Below are 22,290 nucleotides of genomic sequence, written 5' to 3'. Positions count from 1 at the left end.
GAGATGGTTTGGCGCGTGTGACTCAGGAGTATGGGAAGGGATGCGAACGAGTGAGAGTGAGATTGTTTTTCCAGTTTTTAAATTTTTGTATTTGTATACGTATAAAAATACAATGGCTGATTTTTGTAGTTGATTTTGGTGTACACCTAGTGTAGTTGTATAAAAGAAATATAGAAAAACTCACATGACAAGAACAAATATGAAATAATCAATACACCAATATGGAATTAAAATAATGTTTTCTCACATTCTCATGCGTATGTGAAATTAAAACCTGAGAGGACTGGCGCTACAACCTTCTTTCCTTCGGCACATCTGATGCAAATTTGATTGTAAAACTTGAAATAGATTATGGAATACCTTCAAGGATATGCTCTCACACCGGAAATATATGTTGCGGCAATAGATGCAGATGCACTTTCAGCAAACTCTTCCCAGGAATGAGTGGTTAGTATGACAAAATCTGCAAGTTTCCCTGGAGATAAGGATCCCAGATCATTGTCAAGGAAGCTTGCCCGAGCAGCGGAAATGGTATACCTGTAAGGATGACAGAGATTTAGAATCATGCATGACTAGGAAGAAGCAAATAGAAATGCTGAGGAAGTATAAAAAGAAGTATCAATAAGAAACTGGTATGAAAATATTTGTCATCGTTATCTGTTGTAGATTTTAACCTCCTCACGAATCATGATTTCAGCCAGCTCTTTAGTAATATATTTGTTCATCTCAGACCACTAATGTTCAACACTTTTCATAAGACATTCACATCATATAGCACCACTCAAAAGAAAATCATGTACACGAGGTTGAAAATGCATTATGAGCATAGGATAAAAACACCTTTGAAAAGTAAGTTAAAAGATTACAATTAGCATTACAATCATCAAAAGTATCATATGAAGAAGGAGCAAGAATGTAACATGCAATCATCATCGAGAAATCAGAAATCATGGCTTCATGCATCAATGTGCCAGATTGAAGTACGAATATTATTAGTACTAACGAACTGAATACGCAGTGGTTTTATTCAAATTTCAAACAAAAGATCTTTATCCTGCTTACGCCTTTATCGCATCATCTAATGAAATGCACTCTGATGGAATCCATGCATTTTCCCATGTAGGAGGCTGTCTTCTCATTGCTGTCTTTATACCACTTAAGGGATTTATGTCTGCCACCTGTAAAACAGACACAATGTGAAAACATAACTTTTAACTAATTCTGTTGGGAAGCATGAAAATTTGCATAGTGACAAGTACTAATATATGTCACAAACTTACAGGCCAGTCAGAACCAAATGCCACTAATGCATTGTTTTCTAAGAGTGACCGAAATAAATAAGATCCATTGTCAGCCCTATCTTTGCCAAGCTTTTTCCTGGCAGTGTCCGCATCATTCAGCAAGTGATCTGGCTGTTGATGATTGGTAATGAGAAAGTGGTCACAAATCTTTTGAAGGATGATGTTTATACTTTCAAAGCATAAAACAAATGAACAGGGAATCATATATATCAAAAGGGTGCATATTAGGTTACTTTTCATGCCAGTCAAGAATCAGCCAAATTGAAAGTAAAAAACCAAAGGCAGTTTTTGGGAACATGGTAGTGGAGAGAAAGGTCTCATCCCAGTACTGATTTCTAGGATTTTCAAACAAGTTATTAATGTAAAATTTGGAAAAGCTACTTTATCAATGCAATAGAATAAGATTAGTCCCCGCTAGAATCCAATCCCTGTAAAGCTGTAGCAAATGCATCTTTGAGTACCAAAATGCACTCGTAGTGGTAGGTTTGGAAAACACATCTCAAGATTCAAAAGGTACTCTGATATGGTATTATATAATATAAACAATATCTAGTTTCAGCATAGTAAGATGGAACTGTATTTGCAATAAAAAGAACAAGATTAAATGATATATGAAATGATACATCATCATAAAAGACAAAAAGATGAGAGGTGACAGATTTAGAACATATTTAGCAAACGCTGATTTAAATTGCACACTTCAGCTACTCAAGTGACGGTTATATCATCATATTAAGAGGGCAAAGACAAAACGGATAGTGAAAACATAACAGTCATAGAAAACCTGCATAGAAGCAATAACCCATTGTTTGCCAAATCGGTGTGGAGCTCCCATAGCCAGATGCTGAGCATGCTCAATCTGCAACCAGAGTTTCAGTAACTTGATTTAATTCACAAAGATTATATTAGAACTCTATCCCTATAGCACAAGTAATAGGGTAAGCTAAGAAGTCTCAGATTGGCTTAGAACATTAGGAACAGCAGTAACTAGCTTCTGCCAGCTAGGATGAAAGCTGTACTAGCTGTCATTAACTTAACAGTGCAAAGTCTAAATTACCCTTTGAATAGCTTCCCCCACAAACTACCTATCTCTTGTATATAAACTGAACTCACTCAATTGAGATTTGAGAAGTCATAATACACATTTCAGAAAACTTCTCTTCTCTCTCTTTACTCTATTTTCAGTTTCCTATTAAGAAGCTTCCCTAGATTTAACTTGCAGTAACCATATTACCCTAAATCTTCGATCTCTCGGTCCATTTGTAGAGGCAACTGAGCCATATGTGTCCAAGATCAGGTCATTTGCTTTGTCCCCTATAGCATGGATTGCAATCTGACAGATACAAACAGCGAGGCAACTAGCTGGTTACTAAAATTTGATTTGATATCAGTGTTAATACTAAAAGAAGAACAAATCACCTGCAGACCAGATAAATCTGACTCCAAAGCCATGTTGAAAAGAGCTTCGGACTCTATAAGTTGTTGGCCATAATTGTTTGGATCGTCAACATACGGCTACGAAATAAAATACCAGAGTAAATCCCATCAAGACTACATGATTACATGACCATGGTTAAACATGGGGATAAAATTATGTCTACCAAAAGATACTGTCCCCTTGTCAACACTCTTCCACCAAGATCAAGTGAAAATAGAATACAGAATATTAACAATGTAGGATTTTAAACTAATAACAGGAAGTTTGAATGCTTGGTCTTGCCTCATAAAACAATGCACTATTGGAACCCAATGAGCCATCAGCAAAAGCTTTGACACCACCAATGTACACCCATTCGCTCAAGGCATAACCCATCTTGTTGATCACATGCTGAGCAGGAAAGTGTTAGAACTATAATTCCAAAATAGAATGTGAAGAAAGATTAGTGCACTATCCCTTATGCAATGGCAAATCACTAAGAACCCTAGAAATCAATACAAATCTGTGCATAGGCTTTGCATCTACAGCCAGAGGAAATTCTATTCCGCAAACCATATAATCCTTTTCTTAAAGAATTTCATTAAGATGAGAAGAGTAATACAAGATAGAGGATAGAGTTCCTCTACACAAAAGCAAAACAAACAAAACATTTATCTATAAAGCATCGGTTTACAATTTCACGATATGTCTAAGAGGGAAAGTCCTTCATAGCTCATGAGCTTTACACAAATAGATGCCAGGTGTCATCATATCCCACAAAACCTGCTTGTCTATCACTATAGAATGTTCTAGACCCCTTCCCTTTCTAGAGTCCGCCCTAATATAACCCTTAGCTGTGACATCAAAGCCAAACAACCTTTCAACTAACTTTCCCTTGATACCACATATAGTTAAGTCCTGTTGTAGGCTCTGTAAATCCACACCCGTTTAAGACCTTCTATTAAGTACCTAAGAAAAGTGAGAAACCACACCTTAAAAGCTACTCTCCTTAAATACAACAAACACCATACTATCGACATAGACCCAACCATCAGTACTCAGTATTCACCTTAATCCAGCCTATAGGTAGCCTTTCCTGCCACCAACAACCTGCCTCTGATATCATTGTTAAGTACCCATGGAAATTGTAAAACTACACCTTAAAAGCTGCTATTAAGGGAGAAAAACCACTTTCTTTAAATACAACATCAAACATCCCAGATTACTCGATGTAGGACATTGGAACCCCATAATACCCAAGTCCCTCAGACCTTTCCACATATACTTGTCTCAGTAGGACATTGGACACCCTATAATACCCAAGTCCCTCAGACCTTTCCACATATACTTGTCTCAGTTAAAGGGTCCTAACACTCGACCAAAAGAAACAGGTCCCAACGCTAACTTAAAAGTCACATCGTGTCCTCAAGATGACCAACATAAACAGCTTGAACAGCATGGTTAAAGGCCCAAGAACCATCGTAGGGAGGAAGATGAAGCCCCAAATACACTAACAATTCTGCTCTCCAAAGACTCATCCATCACAGCAGTCTTTTAGAGTCTCATCAGTTAAAGGCCTGGACAGCTTGATGTATTTTAGGTCTATTCAATAAGCTCCAAGACATGAGATGGGATGCTTGTTTTAGTGCCTTAACTATCTATTGTACCTCTGTGGGGATAACTTATCCTCTTCTGTATATTCTCTTCTTTTCTAATAAAATTTCTTTTTCTATCAAATAAATTGACACACCAACACACATTGTAATTAGAATAACTGAAAATGGCTCCCAAAATTAAGGGATTTGATGGGATTATCTTGTACTGTAAAATCTTATATATATATATGATGAGGGACAAATTTGTTAATCTAAAATATTGGTAGGACTACTTTGTCGCTTGTGTGTTTTTGTCAAGAACGAGATCGGAGGTTTATTATGTACACAAAACCACCGAGAAATCAAGGCATATAAACACAAAAAAGAATCATCACTAGGAATTTAGGCAGAGCAGGACAATACTAAACCTTTTATTAAAATAACCATAAGTGAAGAAGAGCTCATACCACTAAACGTGACCATGTCTCCATTGGAAAAAATAAACACACTCTAACTTTCATTTTTGACATAGAATCAGCCCATTGATAAACATCTGTAAAGATTGAAAAAATAAAACTAAGAAACAACAAACAGCAAAACATCATAACAAAAGAATAAGACTTTGATCATAATTAGATATATATGAACATCAGGAGAAAGCATTGACAATTCAACAGGCATTGTTATTGGCTTTAGGATTGTACCACACAACAAAATATTTCCCATCTACTTTTTTATACAACGGAAAGTATAATTTAGATTAACTTAAGGTATTACAAAAATGAAATCATCAGTGGAGAATAATGTAATTCCTCAACATTCGTGGTTGTTAATTCATTGATTAATATTGTATTCAATTTCAATGCATTGATTGTGATTCTACAACTATATCTTGGAATTCAGTACAAAAGGCACTGTTTGCCTAATCAGTTCTTTGAAAACTTAGGCAGTGGTCCAATTAAGAAATCTTAGAAGACTTGTGAATTGCTCAAGTGGGCAACAGTTAGCACTATGATGTTTATATATAGAAAGGAAAAGAAAAGAATATGTATAGCAAGGAAACAGTAAATATCACAATTCCCAACAAGCACAAGAGTTTCCATTATGGTTATGTTGTCATTCAGATGACACAAATAAATAAAAACAAAATAACATTATAAAATAACACTAAGAAATATGATAAGTAATTTCATCTTATTAGCTGTAAATGAATGTCAAAGACTCAAACCATCCAAGTTAACCTGTAAAATCCTCCCAAGAAAGATTTGCTGAAGTCCCTGAATAATATCTTCCCATATCAACAACTGTTGTCACACCCCTTTCCAGGGCAAGATTGCTTGCTCTAAGCAGTGCCTCCCTCCTATTATCTACTGAATCCTCTGGAATCTGCGACATGACAAGTGACATTGCAGATTCGATCAGCAATCCAGTAGGTTCTGCATGACAAGTTGTCAACAGGCCAATACAATAATTAGCAACACTGCACAAAGTTAGCCAATACAGAAGAATAATGAATCTTGAAATGAAATCGGCATTTGGCATTTTACATTGGTGGAATAAATTCATAAACTGGTAGATTACAATAACCAAAACATATAGGCTACGTTTGGAAGGGAGACTGAGACTGAGAGACTAAAACTGGAAGACAGAGACCGAGAGACAAAGACTGAAAAGCCAAATTCGGAAGAATGAAAAAGAAGCAACAGAATAGGCAAATATGGTGTGGTAGAATGAGCAATTGCATGATAGTTTTTTATTCTGAACAACGGCTCATGACAAAGAGCCCAAAATCCGCCATAGGTATTGGTAGCAAGGTCTCGCATGTAAAGAAAGGGTGAACAAGAGGAACAGAAACAGAAATGGAGTCTCAAAAAAGGGGAGGGAAGAATTCGAAAAGGAAAACCAACCAAAAGTAGCGGAGGAGGAGGAGGGCCAACCGGCGACAGCGTGCAACGGTGATGCCGTCGGTCGTTCTTCGAGCAGCAAAGAGGGGCGAAGAACAACAAAGAAGGAAGAGATTTTCTGGGTTACTAAAAGTTGTGTGAGGCTAAAATCGGGGATTTGAAAAGTTGAAAGAGGATATTTTCGAAAAGAAATATTATTAAAGTTTCAATCTACGTTCCCAGAAATTTTGTCCCCACTTTCTGGAGGTAATGAAGAGACTGAAATTTTGTGTCCCAAAACTGAAATTTTAGTTCCAGTGTCTGCTTATCAAACACAATACTCAATCCCAGTCCCCTAGTCTCAGTCCCAGGAAACAAACGCAACCATAGTCTGCGGAAGAAACAAAAAGGAGAGTGAGAACCAGGTAAGGGAGCTTCTGCTCAAAATGAGTTGCCTAGGTACAGGTACAATATCTATTTCAGATACAAATACAGATACCGGGGTATGAAAATTTTTCAAATAGCAGCGTATAGGTATGGGAGGAAATATTTTATAAAATTGTAAAATAAGAAAAAGCGTAAAGTATATTTTTTGTCTCTAACGTTTGTAATTTTCTTCAAAAATACTTCTAACGTTTAGTTACATTCAATTTTGTCCCTAACATTTTTTATTTATGTCAAAATTATCCTGGACGTTAATTTCATGTAGAACTTCAGGGACAAAATTGAAAACTTCTAAGGATAGTTTTGACATAAATAAAAAATGTTAAGCACAAAATTGAATTAATCGAAAACGTTAGGGACAAAATTGAATGAAATTAAATGTTTAAAAAAATTGCAAACGTTGGGGACACAAAGTATAATTTATCCTAATAAATAAAAGAGTAATTAAATTAGAAAAAGAATATTTCTATAAATATAACATTCGAAAGAATATCATACTAATTTGTTCTATAACTTAAATAGAATAGTTCAACTATAAGATTTGATGTTTACGAAGGAGAATAAATTCTATATTGATTAAGAAGTATTCACAACTATCCCACAAGTGGAGTGGCAACCATTTAGAAGTACCCATGCAACATAATAGACAGCAAAGGTTGACCAGAAACAGTAACAGGGCGCGTTTCAAAAGCCAACTGTCCCAAGATTAAGTTGTTAGGTGAACTTTCATGTATGATTTTATATTTAACATGCATTTTGACCCAAGTCCTTTGGGTTTCAAATGCGAATAATAATAATGCCAGGTCGAACCTACATATTGCTAAATTTCAATTTTAAATCAGTTAGCAAGGATCAAACTATTAACCACTTGAATATAAGCCTCCAATATCATGTCAAATAGAAAAACTGCCATATATTAAGCTATTTAGTGGAGGCTTTCAAATGATTTTACCAAACAATGCTCAGTTAACCTAAAAAAATAGTAATAAGACTCTCAATATTACATACAAAAATCATCTTAAAAATGCATAATATATAACTTTCTAAGTTATTTCCTTTTGTGATTGACAGTGCAGCAACGAAACTTGGTTAATTAAAGAGTAGGACATGCAAACAGGGGTAATCCCCTATTACTTGTAGAAAGACCAATTTGTAATCATATAATCTTTAGATAATCACTACAGAAGGTTAAAAACATTGAATCTAAAAGAATGATCAGAATTCCAAATCTGTCTAATACAAAGATAACAAACCATTACCTCCATCTGGAGTCCTCTTTATAGTCCCTTCACTCGGATCAGCTGTTAAGTTTGTCACGCCACACAACATTAGTGCCACTGAGTTAGCCAAGCCCATGTGACCATCTGTTCTTGATAGCCATACCTGATTGTATAATTCAAATAACATACATCATTATGAAAGAAGATATCCAAATACTAAGGAACATCGGAAACATTAAGGCTCACGGGATTGTAAGGAGTGAAATCGTCAATCCAAGATGCAGCTGGCAGATCTCCTCCCCATAAATCATTGTTCCATCCTCCACCCAAAATCCAAGAACCTCGTTTTGTACCTAAAGTTAAAAGTGAACAAAATGAGTACATATCATACCCGATTATTCAGAATGCTTGATAATTTCCCACTTTGTGAACATAATTTTTTGACAGATTCAACAAGATATTCCATTGTTGTTAGCAACGTGAAAGAAAAATTAAAACCTTTTTCTGAAAGGCAACTAGTAATGTTTATGCTAAGAAAAGTAACCCACCAGTTGGAGAGACAGAAAGTGAGAATCAGATCTCTAACATAGTTAGGGGTTAATAAAATGGAAGAGACAATTGATGAAAACATAGGTATCATTCATTTTTTATTGCATCAACATCATATTTAAATGATATATTTAGCTTCAGAATCACAACCAAATTTGATAAATGCAAAAGAAGTTTAAAATTAAGAACACATTTAAAACGAGAATTGAGTATGATCATCTTCAAGAAAACCATAAGTTTTGCATAAATTTTCTATCCATCAAAACTACGAAATTAGCATAAGCACAAGGCCTACTTTGTGCTGCATCTTTGATCCTTCTGATAAACTCATCCTTTTTATTCACACCTGTCAGATCCACCTGCATCATCTGCTCTAATAGGACTTTAAAAGGGGGGGAACACAACAAAGCATCGTAAAGATATGGGATTTCTAAACATAATTAATTCCTTACACACAAATGAATTGAGTATCCTAGTCTATGACAAGAAAACAAAATCAATGATATAATATTGATATTCTCACTTCAAAACACCACCTGATACATAAGGTAGCAGTACATACAATTTCTTCAAGAGTCACGCTAGAGGTTGAGAGTATTTCCAGGACTACTAAATGTTTTGAACATATATACCATATCATTATTGCCAAAAATAAATAAACAATAAGCAAAGTGAAACACATGAGCACCAGAGAAAAGAGTAAAACTTTAATATGGGCGTAAACCATGAACTGAACCTGCAATCCACCAGGTATGAAATGCACATGGGAATCAATAAACCCCGGAACCACAACTTTCCCACCAAGATCCAACACTTCAGTTCCATAGCTGGCCAACTCCTGCATATGTGTGGTGCGATCAGACTCAGTTTGGACTCCAAAACCCACATAGATGAATAACAAAGTCACATTTGTTTGCGTAACTAATGACTAATGGAATGTGGTTGGATTGGTGGTTTGAGTTTCAGTGGAATGAAACGGAAAGGAGCTCAAAGAATGTAATCAGTTTTCATTCATTGCTTGAATTTTATAACGGATATGAAGTGGAGTGGTTACAAATGGAACAAACGTCATTCCGTTTTACCAAAACCCCGTATTTTGCTGCTACCAATATAATGCATTCTTGTTTATCCAAACATTATAACTCCTTTGAACCACATTCCTCCAATCCCTTACTTAATAGAATGAAGTGGATGGTGGAGTAGAGTTAAACAAAACAGAATATCAATTCCATTCCATGGTTTGGATATTCAAGGATAGAGTGAACGTAAGGTATGAAGAGGATTATAACTACAATGTTTGGATTCAACCCAGGGAGTGTGGCAAGTAAAGCAAAACAGAGGCTCATCCTCCCTTAAACAAATGTCAAGGTATCGATCCATGACAGCGAGCTATCCCACCATCGAGTTGCTTACAAAACAGCAAGGATTAGGCCCATGCTCATATGCTGGTCATGAAGGAGGGGGTGAAATGTTTGTATTCAACCTCATTCCTCCCAAATTTACCAAAAACCATGTAATGTAATAGGATGGAACTGATGAATTCTATATATTCCATTCATGCCCTTGCATGCATCCGAATAAACGAAGTTAATTCAAAATTGAAATAAATGGGTAAGTGAAAGAAAAACCTGCACATAGGAATGGTTTCCAACACGGACAACCCTCCCGTTGGCCACTGCCATGGATTCTGCAAACGGGAGAGAATCATCACCTGTATATATCACCCCATTCCTCACAACCAAATCTGCCACTTGCTGAGACGACATTAGTGCCTTCCAACCCAAGAAATCTGGAAATTTTTCAAAACCTTATTGAATTGCAATGCAAATGGGAACAAAAAGTGTCAAAAGCAGAGAGAGGTTAGTTATAACTTACGAGTTGGGTGAAGAAAGGAGAAAGAAAGAATGGAGAGGAGAGCTATGGCAGTGGAGAGCAGCTTGAGAAGAGAGTTCATTGGGCACTCTTCTGTCCCAATGTAATATCCAGGAGTACTGTAGCAATTTCCTAAAATAGCCCTAAAAAGTTTAACTCAAAAATTACATCTCTTGTACTGAAAAATAAACAATTTCTACTCAAGAATATTATATTACAAACCATCTAAGACAAAAGGAAAAAGGAAGGATGTCATTCAATGATGGCTTACTCAGAAAATCATGAAATTCACGTCTTGATGTGCTAATGTTATTCGGAACAGCAGCATCAACCACGTAACTGCAGGAAAAATCAGATTACTAGAGCTAAGTTTCACAAAGTCAACTAACAATTGCATCACTAGCTCAACATGTAATTCAAAACGGAGCAAAACCCTTAAATTTCAGAGAAATTTGAATAACAAGATCCAATTACAAGTTGACTAAGAGGTCTCAGCCGCATCACAATTTTAAATACACACTGCGAAAATTATATCGAACTATAACCAAGTTTTAACAATTCTAGCTTGCAGAACCGCATAACTAATATTTAGAAGGCTAATCAAATCTGCTCAAAATTTCAAGATGGAACACACAATACATATCACTCCTAAAAGACATATGTCATCACAAAACCAATTAACTCCATGAATAAGGATAAAATGAAGTAAAAATCCATAGATAACAAACAACATTGGCGGAACTCACAAAATTTCAAATAACAAGACACAGTGAATGAAACGGAAGCACGAAGCTCAACCAGAGGAACGACGTCGAAGAGGGCTAAAGAGTCGTTTCTGGCGCCGGTGACAAACCACAGCGGGAGAGGAAGAGGAAGAGAAATGGGGAACTGTGTTGAGCAGAGGTGAGTTAAAGCATCTCCAATGATCGGAAACTAAATGTCTGAGTTATAACTTATAACTAAGTGTTTTGAATATTATCCAGGTGGACTTTATGGTCCTTATAATTTGATCTCTAATTTTTATTTAATTTATTTTTTATGGTAAATTTTGAATATTTAATAATTATTTATTTTTAAATTTTTAAAATTAAATATTAATTTTTAACTCTTTTTATAAAGTGAGACAAATACTTTTAGACATCATAATAATTACTTATTATTTATTAAAAATTTGAAATGTAGTGAAATTGATGTGTTACCTATTTATAGCTTAAATGACATAATTTTTTCAATCTCACTTTAAAATTTTAGATTTGAGTCTCATTTTTAATTAAAAGAGAGTAAAATTAATGTCATTTTATCATTACAAAACTTTCTCTTTTTTTTACTTTTTTTTCACACTCTAATCTGATAAGTCAATGACTAATTCGTAGCAAATCAGAGTTTAAGAATTTATCACTGCTAATAGGTTGCTGCATACAAGACAGTAATAAAAAAATTCATCCATTTTAAATTTTTGGTTAACTACTAATTTGGTTTTGTGGCAATATTTGACATAGGATTGAGTATCGGTGCTTGTATATCGTGCTTGAGGTCGCTGTTTGTTGTCTTTTTAAAACTTTCGAGGATTCATTTATCATTAGCATCTTTTAGGATTCATTTTGTTAGGGATGCTAACTTTTGAGTACCATTTTAGTCGTTTGCTCTTAAATTTTAATTCTCAATTTTTCACAAGGAGTAAATATCTTCTTTGGCCGTTTTTCGATACAAAAATAGACAAGTTGCTTCCCAACAATTAGAAAATGGCAATGTGACTCCCCTCCTTCCTTTTTAGGGTCATGCTACCGTGCTAACTTTAATTTTTGTCAGCGATTGCTAAAATGAGCTGGATAGACCATGTAGGAGACACATGTTGCTGTTCTTGTGACAGGAGGAGACAGGAAGTAAGCGGAAGGAGCATAGCGTAGAAGATTGTGCTACCCAATCACCGTAGTCCAAACCGCAAACATAAACGCGGGGGTGTGACTAAAGTAAACGAAGCTTGTCGTTCATGAGTGCACTTCAATGAATCTAGGTAAAACAATTTCTGTTCCCACATGTCTACAAACATCAAATACCAGTGGCTCCCAGTGTAAAGGAGAACATAAATCTTTATACACAAATGGAACCAGGAGTTACTTAAATTTTTTTATCAGGACATAACTTATTACATGGAAAGCATCTAAGCTGATTTTGCACACCTTTAGCAGATTGTCGGCCAAACTCATATACTTAGCCGTGATGGTAGTCCAAAGTTGACTTGCGGTTCATAGTTTGGGACAATGCAATTTGCTACACAGGTGCAGTGTCAAGGAATTTAGATGGCCAACCAGTATTCTAACAAAGCGAAAGAGAAATATAAAACATCATAAAGGACCACACTAATCGCAAAGGTCGTAGGCAGCCACCACCTTTGTTTGTCACCTTTTTTTGCAGACAGCATTGCCACCACCAAGTTGATTACCTTGTTTGGACAAGCAATTCGCATGTCATTACGCTTGAAACAAATTTAATCCTTGGACATTGAAAAATATGACAATTATTATGGAAACTTATGTTGTCGATGACCTCTTGTCCCAGGTGCAATGTCCACAAGGCCTGTTGTTCCCCAGTGGTCGTTCTCCACCCACATCTTACTGCCAACAAATATTAGATAACAATTCATGCTACTTTGACTCTACGAATGACAGAGATGATGGTACATCAGAAGAAATTTAGTTGCAGACCTGGGATCAAGGTCGTTCCCAAAGATATATGCTGCAACAACTAGTTCATGACCAACAGACTGCATCCTCGGTGAGGGCCAAAATGACATGTCCAAACATTGCAAACAAAATTAACAAAAAAAAAAACCAGAAAGTCAAAACTTCTCAGGTTTTTAAAGAATGAATCGTCAAAAAATTTTAAAAGGCCAAGTATTTTTTGTAGCCCATTTCTGTAGGGGAAAGTACATAGAAGTGGTCAATTCATATCGATTTGAAGTGAGATTTTAAAGGAGATATTTGTTGTATAGCTAGACCCTAGTCAAAAGTTAGATATTATTCAGTAAGTTATATACTTGATCCACACAGGTTACATATTCTATGGTGAAAAGCTCCTCATCATAAACAATAGGCCCAATTTTATTATCAGCTGGTACATTTTTAGCCAGAAACAAGCATTGATAGATTATCAGCTGAGTATACATTATGTTAAACATGTAATCAAGCATTCTACTAATAACTAGAAGACATAATTTGCCTAAAGATAAGAAATAAACCAAACATAATAAAAGCAATATAATGAGTTGCTAAAAGGTACATGCAATATATTTAGGAAGATTTGCATGATAGAAAACTTCTCTTTTAAACCGTAAAATAACGATCCCAAAAACTCAATATAGAATTAATATTCAACAAAAAAAATTTCTTGTGACTTATTTTCTGATGTTTTACAGAGTAACTTTTCAATTGATAAAAGAATACTTCATGAGGTCATGGGTCTGAAACATGAAGAGCTATAAGAACATGAAGAATGAAGATGCAAGCATGCTTGACCTATCACACACTTCACATTATATAACATATCATTAGGTTTGACAAAGACACGAAATGCATCAACTAGTGGTCGGTAACCAGTGCACGGGCATAAATTTCCAGCAAGACATTCTTCGATTGCTCTTTACTAGGCGGGGTTTCACTTGACAGCAATAATGCATACATGGACATAACAAAACCAGGTGTACAAAATCCACATTGTGAACCATGAGCTTGTGCCATTGATTCCCAGAAGAACATTTTCAAACTAAAATGGTAAGTTTGTTGTTAAGATGCACGAACAAAGCCAGAAGCCATGTCTAAAGACATAGACTGAAAGTTGCTATCTTAGTTTCCTCTAAGGAGACATGTCTCAATTGTCTACGATTCATGAAACTTGTAACCGATGGCTTGAAATCATCAAAACCATCACCAGAATCCAATGGTTGAAAATTATTTTCAGCCACCAATGCTATGCTTTGTGGGTTCGAGGCAACTTTACCATTGTTTTCAACTAGTCCCTAGATTTTGTTTTTTGGGTTTCTAGCTTGAAATATTTGGTAGAAAAATTTTGTGTTGTTGTCTCCCTCTTTTAACCACTTACATCTAGATTTTTTCTTCCAAAAACTCTCTTCTTTTAGCAATTCATCTTCTAACCTTTTCTCCGATTCCCCTATCTCCTCATCTTCAAACACTCTTGTTGTCCGCTGATCTAACTGCAAGCTTAGCTCATCAATTGCTTTTTTCGAGTTAGGTTTGATATTCTGTTGCCATTGCACTATTCAATGCCTACACGCCTTCAGTTTTTGGGCTAGAGAAAACATAAGAGAGCCTTGCACTTCCATGCTCTACACCTCCATGATCAACCCCCTTATGTCTTCTACCACACACCACTTCTCCTGGAATTTAAACCTTTTTTTAGTAGTCCATCTAAGAGGATCTGAATCAAGCAAAAGCAGAGCATGATCCAAACCATTCTCAGACAATCTTCTAACCATGACAGCTTCAAACTGCTCCCTCCACTCCATTCCACCCATAAAACAATCTAGCCTTTCCTTAATAAAATCATCCTTCATCCTCCTATCAGACCATGTGTAACGTTGTCCTATCATGCCCAAATCAACTAGCTTATTTCCATCAATAAATTCATTAAAATTTTTCTTGAAAGCTACAGACCTCAAAAGTTTCCCCTCCTTTTCCTCATTACACTTAATAGCATTGAAATCCCCCAAGATGATTACCTTTCCTTTGAACTGCTGAAGTCGGAGAGAGAGTTCATCATATTGGAGGACTCACTTTTGTTCATTTGTACTCAAGTAAACACCCACCAGCTCCCATGTCACATTCTTAATCTCATCTTTTATTGTAACAATTATGGAAAATAAATTTTAGAACAGAATTTGTACCTCTACAAAGTCCTTCCAAGCTAGAGCCATTCCTCTTGAGCTTTCATTCGGGTCTACCATAGTAAAACTTTGATATCCACATGTTCTGAGTCACCCTCCACCATCTCTTGATCCTTGTTACTTTTAGCAGCAACATTCTTTAGATCCAACTCTATCTCCATATCCTCTTCAGCCCTTCGTTTTACACCATACACCACCTCCGTTTCTACCTGACTTTCTCTTGCCCTCTATTTCAACCTCTTGAATTTTCCTTTGCAAACAGAAGTAACATTGCTGTCATTTTGGTTCTCTACAAAATACTTTCCCCTTTCTTCCTTATTCCTCCGGGGCTTGTCGTTAACATTCAAATTCGAAAAACGCTCTATTGGACAATTTGACAGTGGCTTTTTCTTACGAAGAGGCTGGCTGAATTGAAATGCTTTCTCTCTTTTTGATGTACATTGTTCTCCTTAGTCTTCACCCGCATCCCAATTCGGTTTGCCCGAATCCACTCTCCTATTTTGTCCTCCTTCATTTTGTTCTCCTTTGAGTCTTCCATGAAGGCAATACATGATTTATAATCATGTCCTATTTTTGCACAATATGTGCACACCGTCCCTAGCCTTTCATATTGTACCCATACATCAATTTTGAATTTGTCTAGATTTGTAACCCTTAGTGAGTCTTTAACTTCTCGGCTTCCCTCCATATCTATTCTTGCTTTAATAATCCGAGTTTCTCTCCCTTTAACGTCAAACAATCCTACCTCCATTGCCTTACCGGTCCTTAACCCAAACTTCCCAGCCACCTCCAAAGCTTTAAACGATTCTAATTGGGATATTAGAGATCAGCTACTCCTCCATACACACCCCCGTCCTCCAACGGCGAACATGCAACGCATAGTCCATGAAGAGCAAAAGAGAACCCTTCTCAATTTTCATAATATCCCATTCCCTGTCAAACGAAAATTGGAATTGATTTGATTGTGCCAGCCTCCATGACTCGAAAACCTTCCGGCCTCCCTCAAATAGCTCAAACTACACCCTCCATAGTTCATGTCAAAAAACGTTTGTTCGGAAACAGCTTTTCAACAAGACTATTGATGCAGTTGTCAATCCCATTCCTTACGTCCTCCTCCTCTAATTGTATAAGAGCATCCCTCTCTTCATCACTTTCATGCCTCCCATCATGTGAGATCCCGCTGCGACCCTCTATACCCAAAAAAAAACAGTGAGCGTAACAATGTATCTTGACAATGGCATAACATTACGTGAAAACTTAGAATAAACGTTGATCTATATAATACAAATACTTTATTATGGCGGAAATTCCTATTTCAATTTAGTGAACATTAACTATTATTCATTCATTTCATGATTTTAAGGTTAGTTATTACTATCATTTATTTGTTATCTTTTCTCTTTCAATTTTAATTAATTTATCCAAATAAAAATATCATTGTATATAAATATCAACGTTTATCCAATAGCAATTTTTTTTTAAGTAAAACGAAATTTCTTTGTTTAATTGATATTTTTGCAATCTAATCCATTCACAATATTATTTTTAGTCGATGAAATAACTTATGAATTAAATATATATTTATAATAGCAATGCTATGTAATCAATAAATATTATTTAGGTTAATATTTAGTCAATAATAATTTGTACTCATATTTATAAGTGTTTGTACACAAAAAATATATAATTTACACTTATATTTACCAAAAATTTATACGCATGAGTCAATATAATTTATTGCATCCATATTTTCTAAAATTTGTATTTATGAATTAATAAAATTTATTTATTAAAAATAATTTAAAATTTATACTAGTCAAATAATGATTAAAATTACTAAAAACTACTAACCTCCTAGAGTTTCTATATTTATAATTTTATTGTTTTGTAAGAATATAACTTTTAATTTTGATAATGAAAATACAATTTGAAAATAGATCAACTAAATATATTTTGAATTATTTTATCTATTTAAAAATAAAATTCATTTTAACAAACCAATCACTCTTTTTAAAAATATGATAATCTAAAGATAAAGAATTTAGACTTCTAAAAAAATAGGTAAAGTAATAAAGTGAGAAATTAATTATTAATAAATTTTGTATCTTTCTTCAGTATTTTAATTTAAAAGTGATTAGCATCTTATTTTATTATTTTAGGATAAAATATATTTTTTGTTCTTAAAATTTGTTAAAAAATTTAAAAATATTCCTAAATTTAACTTTGTCCCAAAAAATATTTAATTTGTATAAAATATATCACATTATTACTAACGATTAATTTTTTTAAAATAAGACTAATTCAATAACAATTTTATAAAAATAACCTTTAACATAAGTAAGTCAAATATAATTTTCATCCATTATTACTGAATTGATCATAAATTTAAAAAAAATCAATTGTCACTTTTTAATGCAAATTAAAAATTTTTAAAATAAAATTAAAATAAAAATATACTTTATTTATTATTTTATTAATTCTCGGAGGATCTTAATCCAAAAATTAAAATGATTTTCAAAAAATATAAAATAAAAATAGAAGTTTTAAACCCATCTCAATCTCTTTCTCCATCGCTTTTCTCTCCCTCTCAAACTTTTACATTACTGCAGCTGACCATCAGAAGGAATCGCCGCGGTGAGCGTCAACGACACTCCCTCTTCTTCCTCCATCCTCCCTACTCTCTCTCTCTCTCTCTCTCTCTCTCTGCGTACGTGCACCCCTCGTCATTTCAGGTATTCCTTTCTTCATTTCTGTTTTCCCGTTTCTAGGTTTTATTGTTTCCTCTTTATATTCTCTATTATTTTCTGTTGTTTGGGTGTTCCTGTTGACACGATTCTAATTAATCGGTTGGTTAAGGTTAGGGATCTTTGAACTTGGTTTTCGCTTGATTCCTGTTGTTCTTGTCGGGGTTCTTTGTAAGTGTTTGTTGCAGATTGTGGAAGATTTTTCCTTGAATCGATTATGCTTTTATTTATTGTTTCAAGGTTTAGGGTTTAGTTCTGTGGCATGTGTGAATGTATGGAACAGTTTTTTTCTGTTGGAGGTTCTCTGTTTTTTTAACAACAAAGCCTTCTTCTTCTAACTAGGTGTGATTGGTTAAATGGATTAAACTATTTGATAATGCCTCATAATAAATCAATTTTTTTAATTAAGAACACTGGTAGTGTTTGATCCATGCATCTGTCCCTAATATCTCTCTGAAGAATCCCTTTTGGCCAGAACCGAGATTAAGGCCTTAACTTTTTAGTTTTTGAAATGTCGAATGAATAATAATCTACGTGGCCTTTTTATGGTCAAAAGTGTCCTTATCTCTCATTATATGTTGATTAGCTTTTGTTGGATAAGAGCTAAGCAGTCCCAATAGGTCCATATAAAATTGGATTTGAGAATGAAACTGTTGAAATTTATAGTGAATGACAAATGCTCATGCTTTTGGATGTTTGTTGCAATTTGTTTTCTTTCATAAACTCAGCTAACAAACATGTATGATTTGTTACCTGTACCAAGAATTTGTACTTTGTGCTGTGTAAGTTTGTTTTAAAATCAAATCAGATGAACACTGTGCTTCTTTGATACTATCGATGTAGGAACACCATGAGAATGTGATATATTTGCCATATAAAAGAAGAATTCATGCTTTGACTAGGGTTTAAATAAGTGGTTATAATTGAAGAAATGTGCATAGGGGTATGGATCTAATATGTAATTATGTTTCGCAATGCTGAAAAAGGGAGAATACAGGATTATCTTTTCTCACTGATAGAGATGGCAGATGAAGCCAACAGAACTGTGAGTATAATTAAATAATCTTGAAATTTCATATATGACACTTTTTTTATTTGATGCAACATTTTTCCAATTTTAACATTTTTTTAATCCATAAATGCAGGCATTCCTTGAAATTCAAGGTCGCATGATTGAGAGTACTGGAAAAATGAAACAGGTTTGTTGAAATCTGCATTCTTTTTTTTCAAATTATTATCATCATTGGTTATTATTATTTTGAATTGGAGTTCTATTATTATGATGATGAATAATTTGAATTTAATTGAGCCTATCAAGATCTGCATAACTGAATTTTGTATCCCGTTTTCTTGAAATATAAATTGCGGCACGTGATTGAAACCTAATCACTAGTTAGGATAACATTAAGGAATTTTTTTTTGGTAAGACATTGATAAAGGCAATGTGTTCATGATACTAATGGAATCAGATCCTAGTAGTTTTGAAAAATAATTGTTGGGCTTTTCTTTTTAAAGTAGGGATGGCAATGCGTATCTATGAGGGCAGGTACCCTTCCCCCACCCTTCATCCCCGTTTAGGAAAATGGCCCCATGCCGTCGCATCCCCGTCACGGGTCCCAATTTAATTCTCCTGGGAGGGGAGTCTATGGAGATTAATATTTGAAAAATTAAAAAGAATTAACACAGCCATAATATGATGCAATACAATTCAACCAAATTTATCATATTAAAACATAATCTAAACCCAAATTTAACATATCCATACACACATACACATAAAATCTCCAATATACACACTAAAAGAAAATGAAATAGAAATAGTTTCCAAAAAAATAATATAACATAACTTTTATATATAAGTGAGGGTGTTCTAGTAATTTCACCCTTTGCGGGGATTTGGCAGGTCCCCATGGGGGTCTCTGTTTATTCGCTGCGGCGGATCTTTGTTTCCTTGGGGATTTTGTGGGTCCCCGTTAAACTCCTGTCGTGGTTTTTTTTGCCATCAATTTTTGGCATGTCTTTTGATTTATTCTTGGTGTTCGGGAGGGTTTAGTTTCTTTGGAATAGAGTGGGATGGCAAAATTATTAGACCCATGAAAGCAGGTACCCGTGGAGATTACCCGCGACGGTGGGTTAAATGGGAATCTGCGAAATCCCCACAGGGATAGGACCCGGCCCCGCGAATAAATGGAAACGGGGACCTGCGAAATCCCTGCAAAGGGGAAATTTACTAAAATATCTTCACTTATATATAAAAGTTATTAGTTGCATGTTGGATATTTAATGTTTATATTGGATTATGTTAAAATGTGTTACAAACTTTGGATTGTGTTACCTTATGTTAAACTATTGAATTTTTGAAGGATTGTGTTTTGTTAATTTTTTTTTTAAAAAAAAAATTAAAGGCAATACCTATGGATATCCGTGGGTATCCACCATTGTGGGGACAATTAAATGGGGACCCGTGACGAGGGTGGGGTCTGGACAGGGGGCATTTTTGTAAACGGGGATGGGGAACAGGGGAGGGGTATCCGCCCCCACGGATGCCCGTTGCCATCTTGTGAAGAAGCTTTTGTATTGAGAAGGGTGATTCTTGTCCGAACGATTTCCATGTCCCACATATAACCAACTCTAGGTACTCCATGCAATTGAGTTGAAAGCTAAACTATAGTTTAATTTTAATAGGATGTGAATGCTTATGCATTGCTAACAAATCTGATATAAAGAATAAAGAATATTTGTATGACTCATTTCTGAAAAGAATGCGAAGCTTATTTTTATTTATTTTTTATTTAGAGGTGCTATTGAGTTGAAAGCAGAACTATTGGTAGGATGTGAATGCTTTTGCATAATGTCAAATCTTATATAAAGAACATTTATATCAACTCTTAGTTTTGAAAGAGAATGCAGTTTTGTTTTTGTTGAGAAGGCCATAAAAGGAAAAGGAAATGAAAACCTTGATTATTTAATTTTGCATGTGAGTTGTACGTATATTAGGGGGCTTTTTGAGAACTTGAAGTTTATGTTAGTTACTGGGCTGCAGGTGCAAAACCAGATGCGTTCCAAAGAAGCAGAAAAGAAACGGGCTTATTTGACCTTGGAGGAGCTGAAGCAGTTACCTGATGATACTAATGTTTACAAATCCATTGGTATGTGATAAAACTTAGTTGAAACGTGTTACTATCATTAAATAAAGCAGTGTTTATCACTGTCTTGGATACAACCATACTAATTTGAAATACTGTGTTGCAGTTTGCGATTATTAGATGCCCCAGTTTTCACAGACATTTGATGAATCTTTAATTTTCCTTTTTTTTCGCAGGGAGAACGTGAGTTGTTGATACCTGTTTGAGCTTGCGTCTAAAGAGTACATATAAGTTTGTTTCATGGGGTGTTATAATATGCATGACATACTACTGTCATATTGTTACAGGTTTGTGCTAGAGTCGAAGGCAGCGTTAATGAATGAACAGGAGAACAAGTTAAAGGACAGTGAAGCTTCAATTATCTCATTACAGGTACATGTCCTTCCTTTGTTTGCACGAAATTCATGCACTGGTTTCCTATTTGAAAGGCAGAAAATTAAATTTCACATTTGCGGCAATATAACTGGTCTATTGCTTTGTCAGAGCTCGAAAGAATATTTGGAGAAGCAGATAGCAGAGGTTGAAAACAATTTGAGAGAGCTGCTACAACAAGATCCTGGTCTTGCACGTCAAATTATGTCGATGAATGTATGATGTAAACTTCCTATGATTGAGATTAACAACCATTGTCCCGTAAGTCCTTATTTAGGGCATTCGAGCAAATAGAAAATTTACGACATGAGAATGCAAAGGAATGAGTTGCCTGCTTTGGTGAATGATTTGCTATCCTCTTTGAAATATTGAGTTTGACTTTGTAGGTGCTTTAGTGAATGATTTGCTATCCTCTTTGAAATATTGAGTTTGACTTTGTAGGATTGTTGTATGTTATCTTAATTTGTAGATTAGTTTGCAATTTCATATAAAATTGTGAGACTGAGGTGTGCTTATCCAAGCAGAAACGTTTCGAATTTTGTCTCTGCTCTCTCCTTCCTAGTGTGAGAAATGAGAAAGCCTTGCTTAACTCTGATAAGTAGTTTGGTTATTATCACTTACCGGGGGTTGCAACGGAGCTGGAGGAGATGCCCCGAGAAGAGGGGGACCGGAAATTGGCGGGATAGGGAGGATCAAGGGGGACAATTTGAGGTGGCGGAGATGTGTGCGGTGGACTGCAGCGTCGGCCAGAGAAAATGATGGTGCCGAAACTTTGGAATGGGGGCAGTCATCTAAACGGCTCAAGTGAGAGGAGATGATGATATTAGGAATAACCGTCTGAAGTGGG

General features: G+C 35.1%; 2 protein-coding genes across 3 annotated transcripts; one reads left to right on the top strand and one right to left on the bottom strand.

Annotated features, from left to right (window-relative positions):
• Positions 1 to 200: 200 nt before the first annotated feature.
• Positions 201 to 11,227, bottom strand: LOC107462761 (protein LONG AFTER FAR-RED 3). The gene is made up of 17 exons (XM_016081399.3): positions 11,028 to 11,227; positions 10,553 to 10,620; positions 10,285 to 10,424; positions 10,038 to 10,198; positions 9,146 to 9,247; positions 8,705 to 8,777; positions 8,107 to 8,213; positions 7,900 to 8,023; positions 5,555 to 5,749; positions 4,781 to 4,866; positions 3,022 to 3,129; positions 2,721 to 2,816; positions 2,536 to 2,634; positions 2,086 to 2,160; positions 1,281 to 1,412; positions 1,063 to 1,178; positions 201 to 537 (listed from the first exon to the last, which is right to left on the bottom strand). Exons 3-17 carry the CDS (start codon positions 10,361 to 10,363, stop codon positions 363 to 365), a joined length of 1,728 nt encoding a protein of 575 aa, XP_015936885.1. The 5' UTR covers positions 10,364 to 10,424; positions 10,553 to 10,620; positions 11,028 to 11,227; the 3' UTR covers positions 201 to 362.
• Positions 11,228 to 17,711: 6,484 nt separating this feature from the next.
• On the top strand, positions 17,712 to 21,883 carry LOC107462762 (prefoldin subunit 1). Of its 2 annotated transcripts, XM_052252463.1 has the most exons (7): positions 17,745 to 17,913; positions 18,867 to 18,970; positions 19,071 to 19,124; positions 20,969 to 21,074; positions 21,248 to 21,254; positions 21,359 to 21,443; positions 21,555 to 21,883. In XM_052252463.1, exons 2-7 carry the CDS (start codon positions 18,890 to 18,892, stop codon positions 21,663 to 21,665), a joined length of 444 nt encoding a protein of 147 aa, XP_052108423.1. In that variant the 5' UTR covers positions 17,745 to 17,913; positions 18,867 to 18,889; the 3' UTR covers positions 21,666 to 21,883. The 2 variants fall into 2 exon arrangements, 1 of the variants encoding a protein (XP_052108423.1); XR_008001953.1 differs by having other exon boundaries at positions 17,712 to 17,913; positions 18,912 to 18,970; positions 21,248 to 21,443.
• The last annotated feature ends 407 nt before the right edge of the window (positions 21,884 to 22,290 follow it).

This window comes from Arachis duranensis, chromosome 8 (assembly GCF_000817695.3).
Source record: "Arachis duranensis cultivar V14167 chromosome 8, aradu.V14167.gnm2.J7QH, whole genome shotgun sequence".
NCBI lineage: Eukaryota > Viridiplantae > Streptophyta > Magnoliopsida > Fabales > Fabaceae > Arachis > Arachis duranensis.
This window is presented reverse-complemented; position numbering and strand designations above follow the sequence as displayed.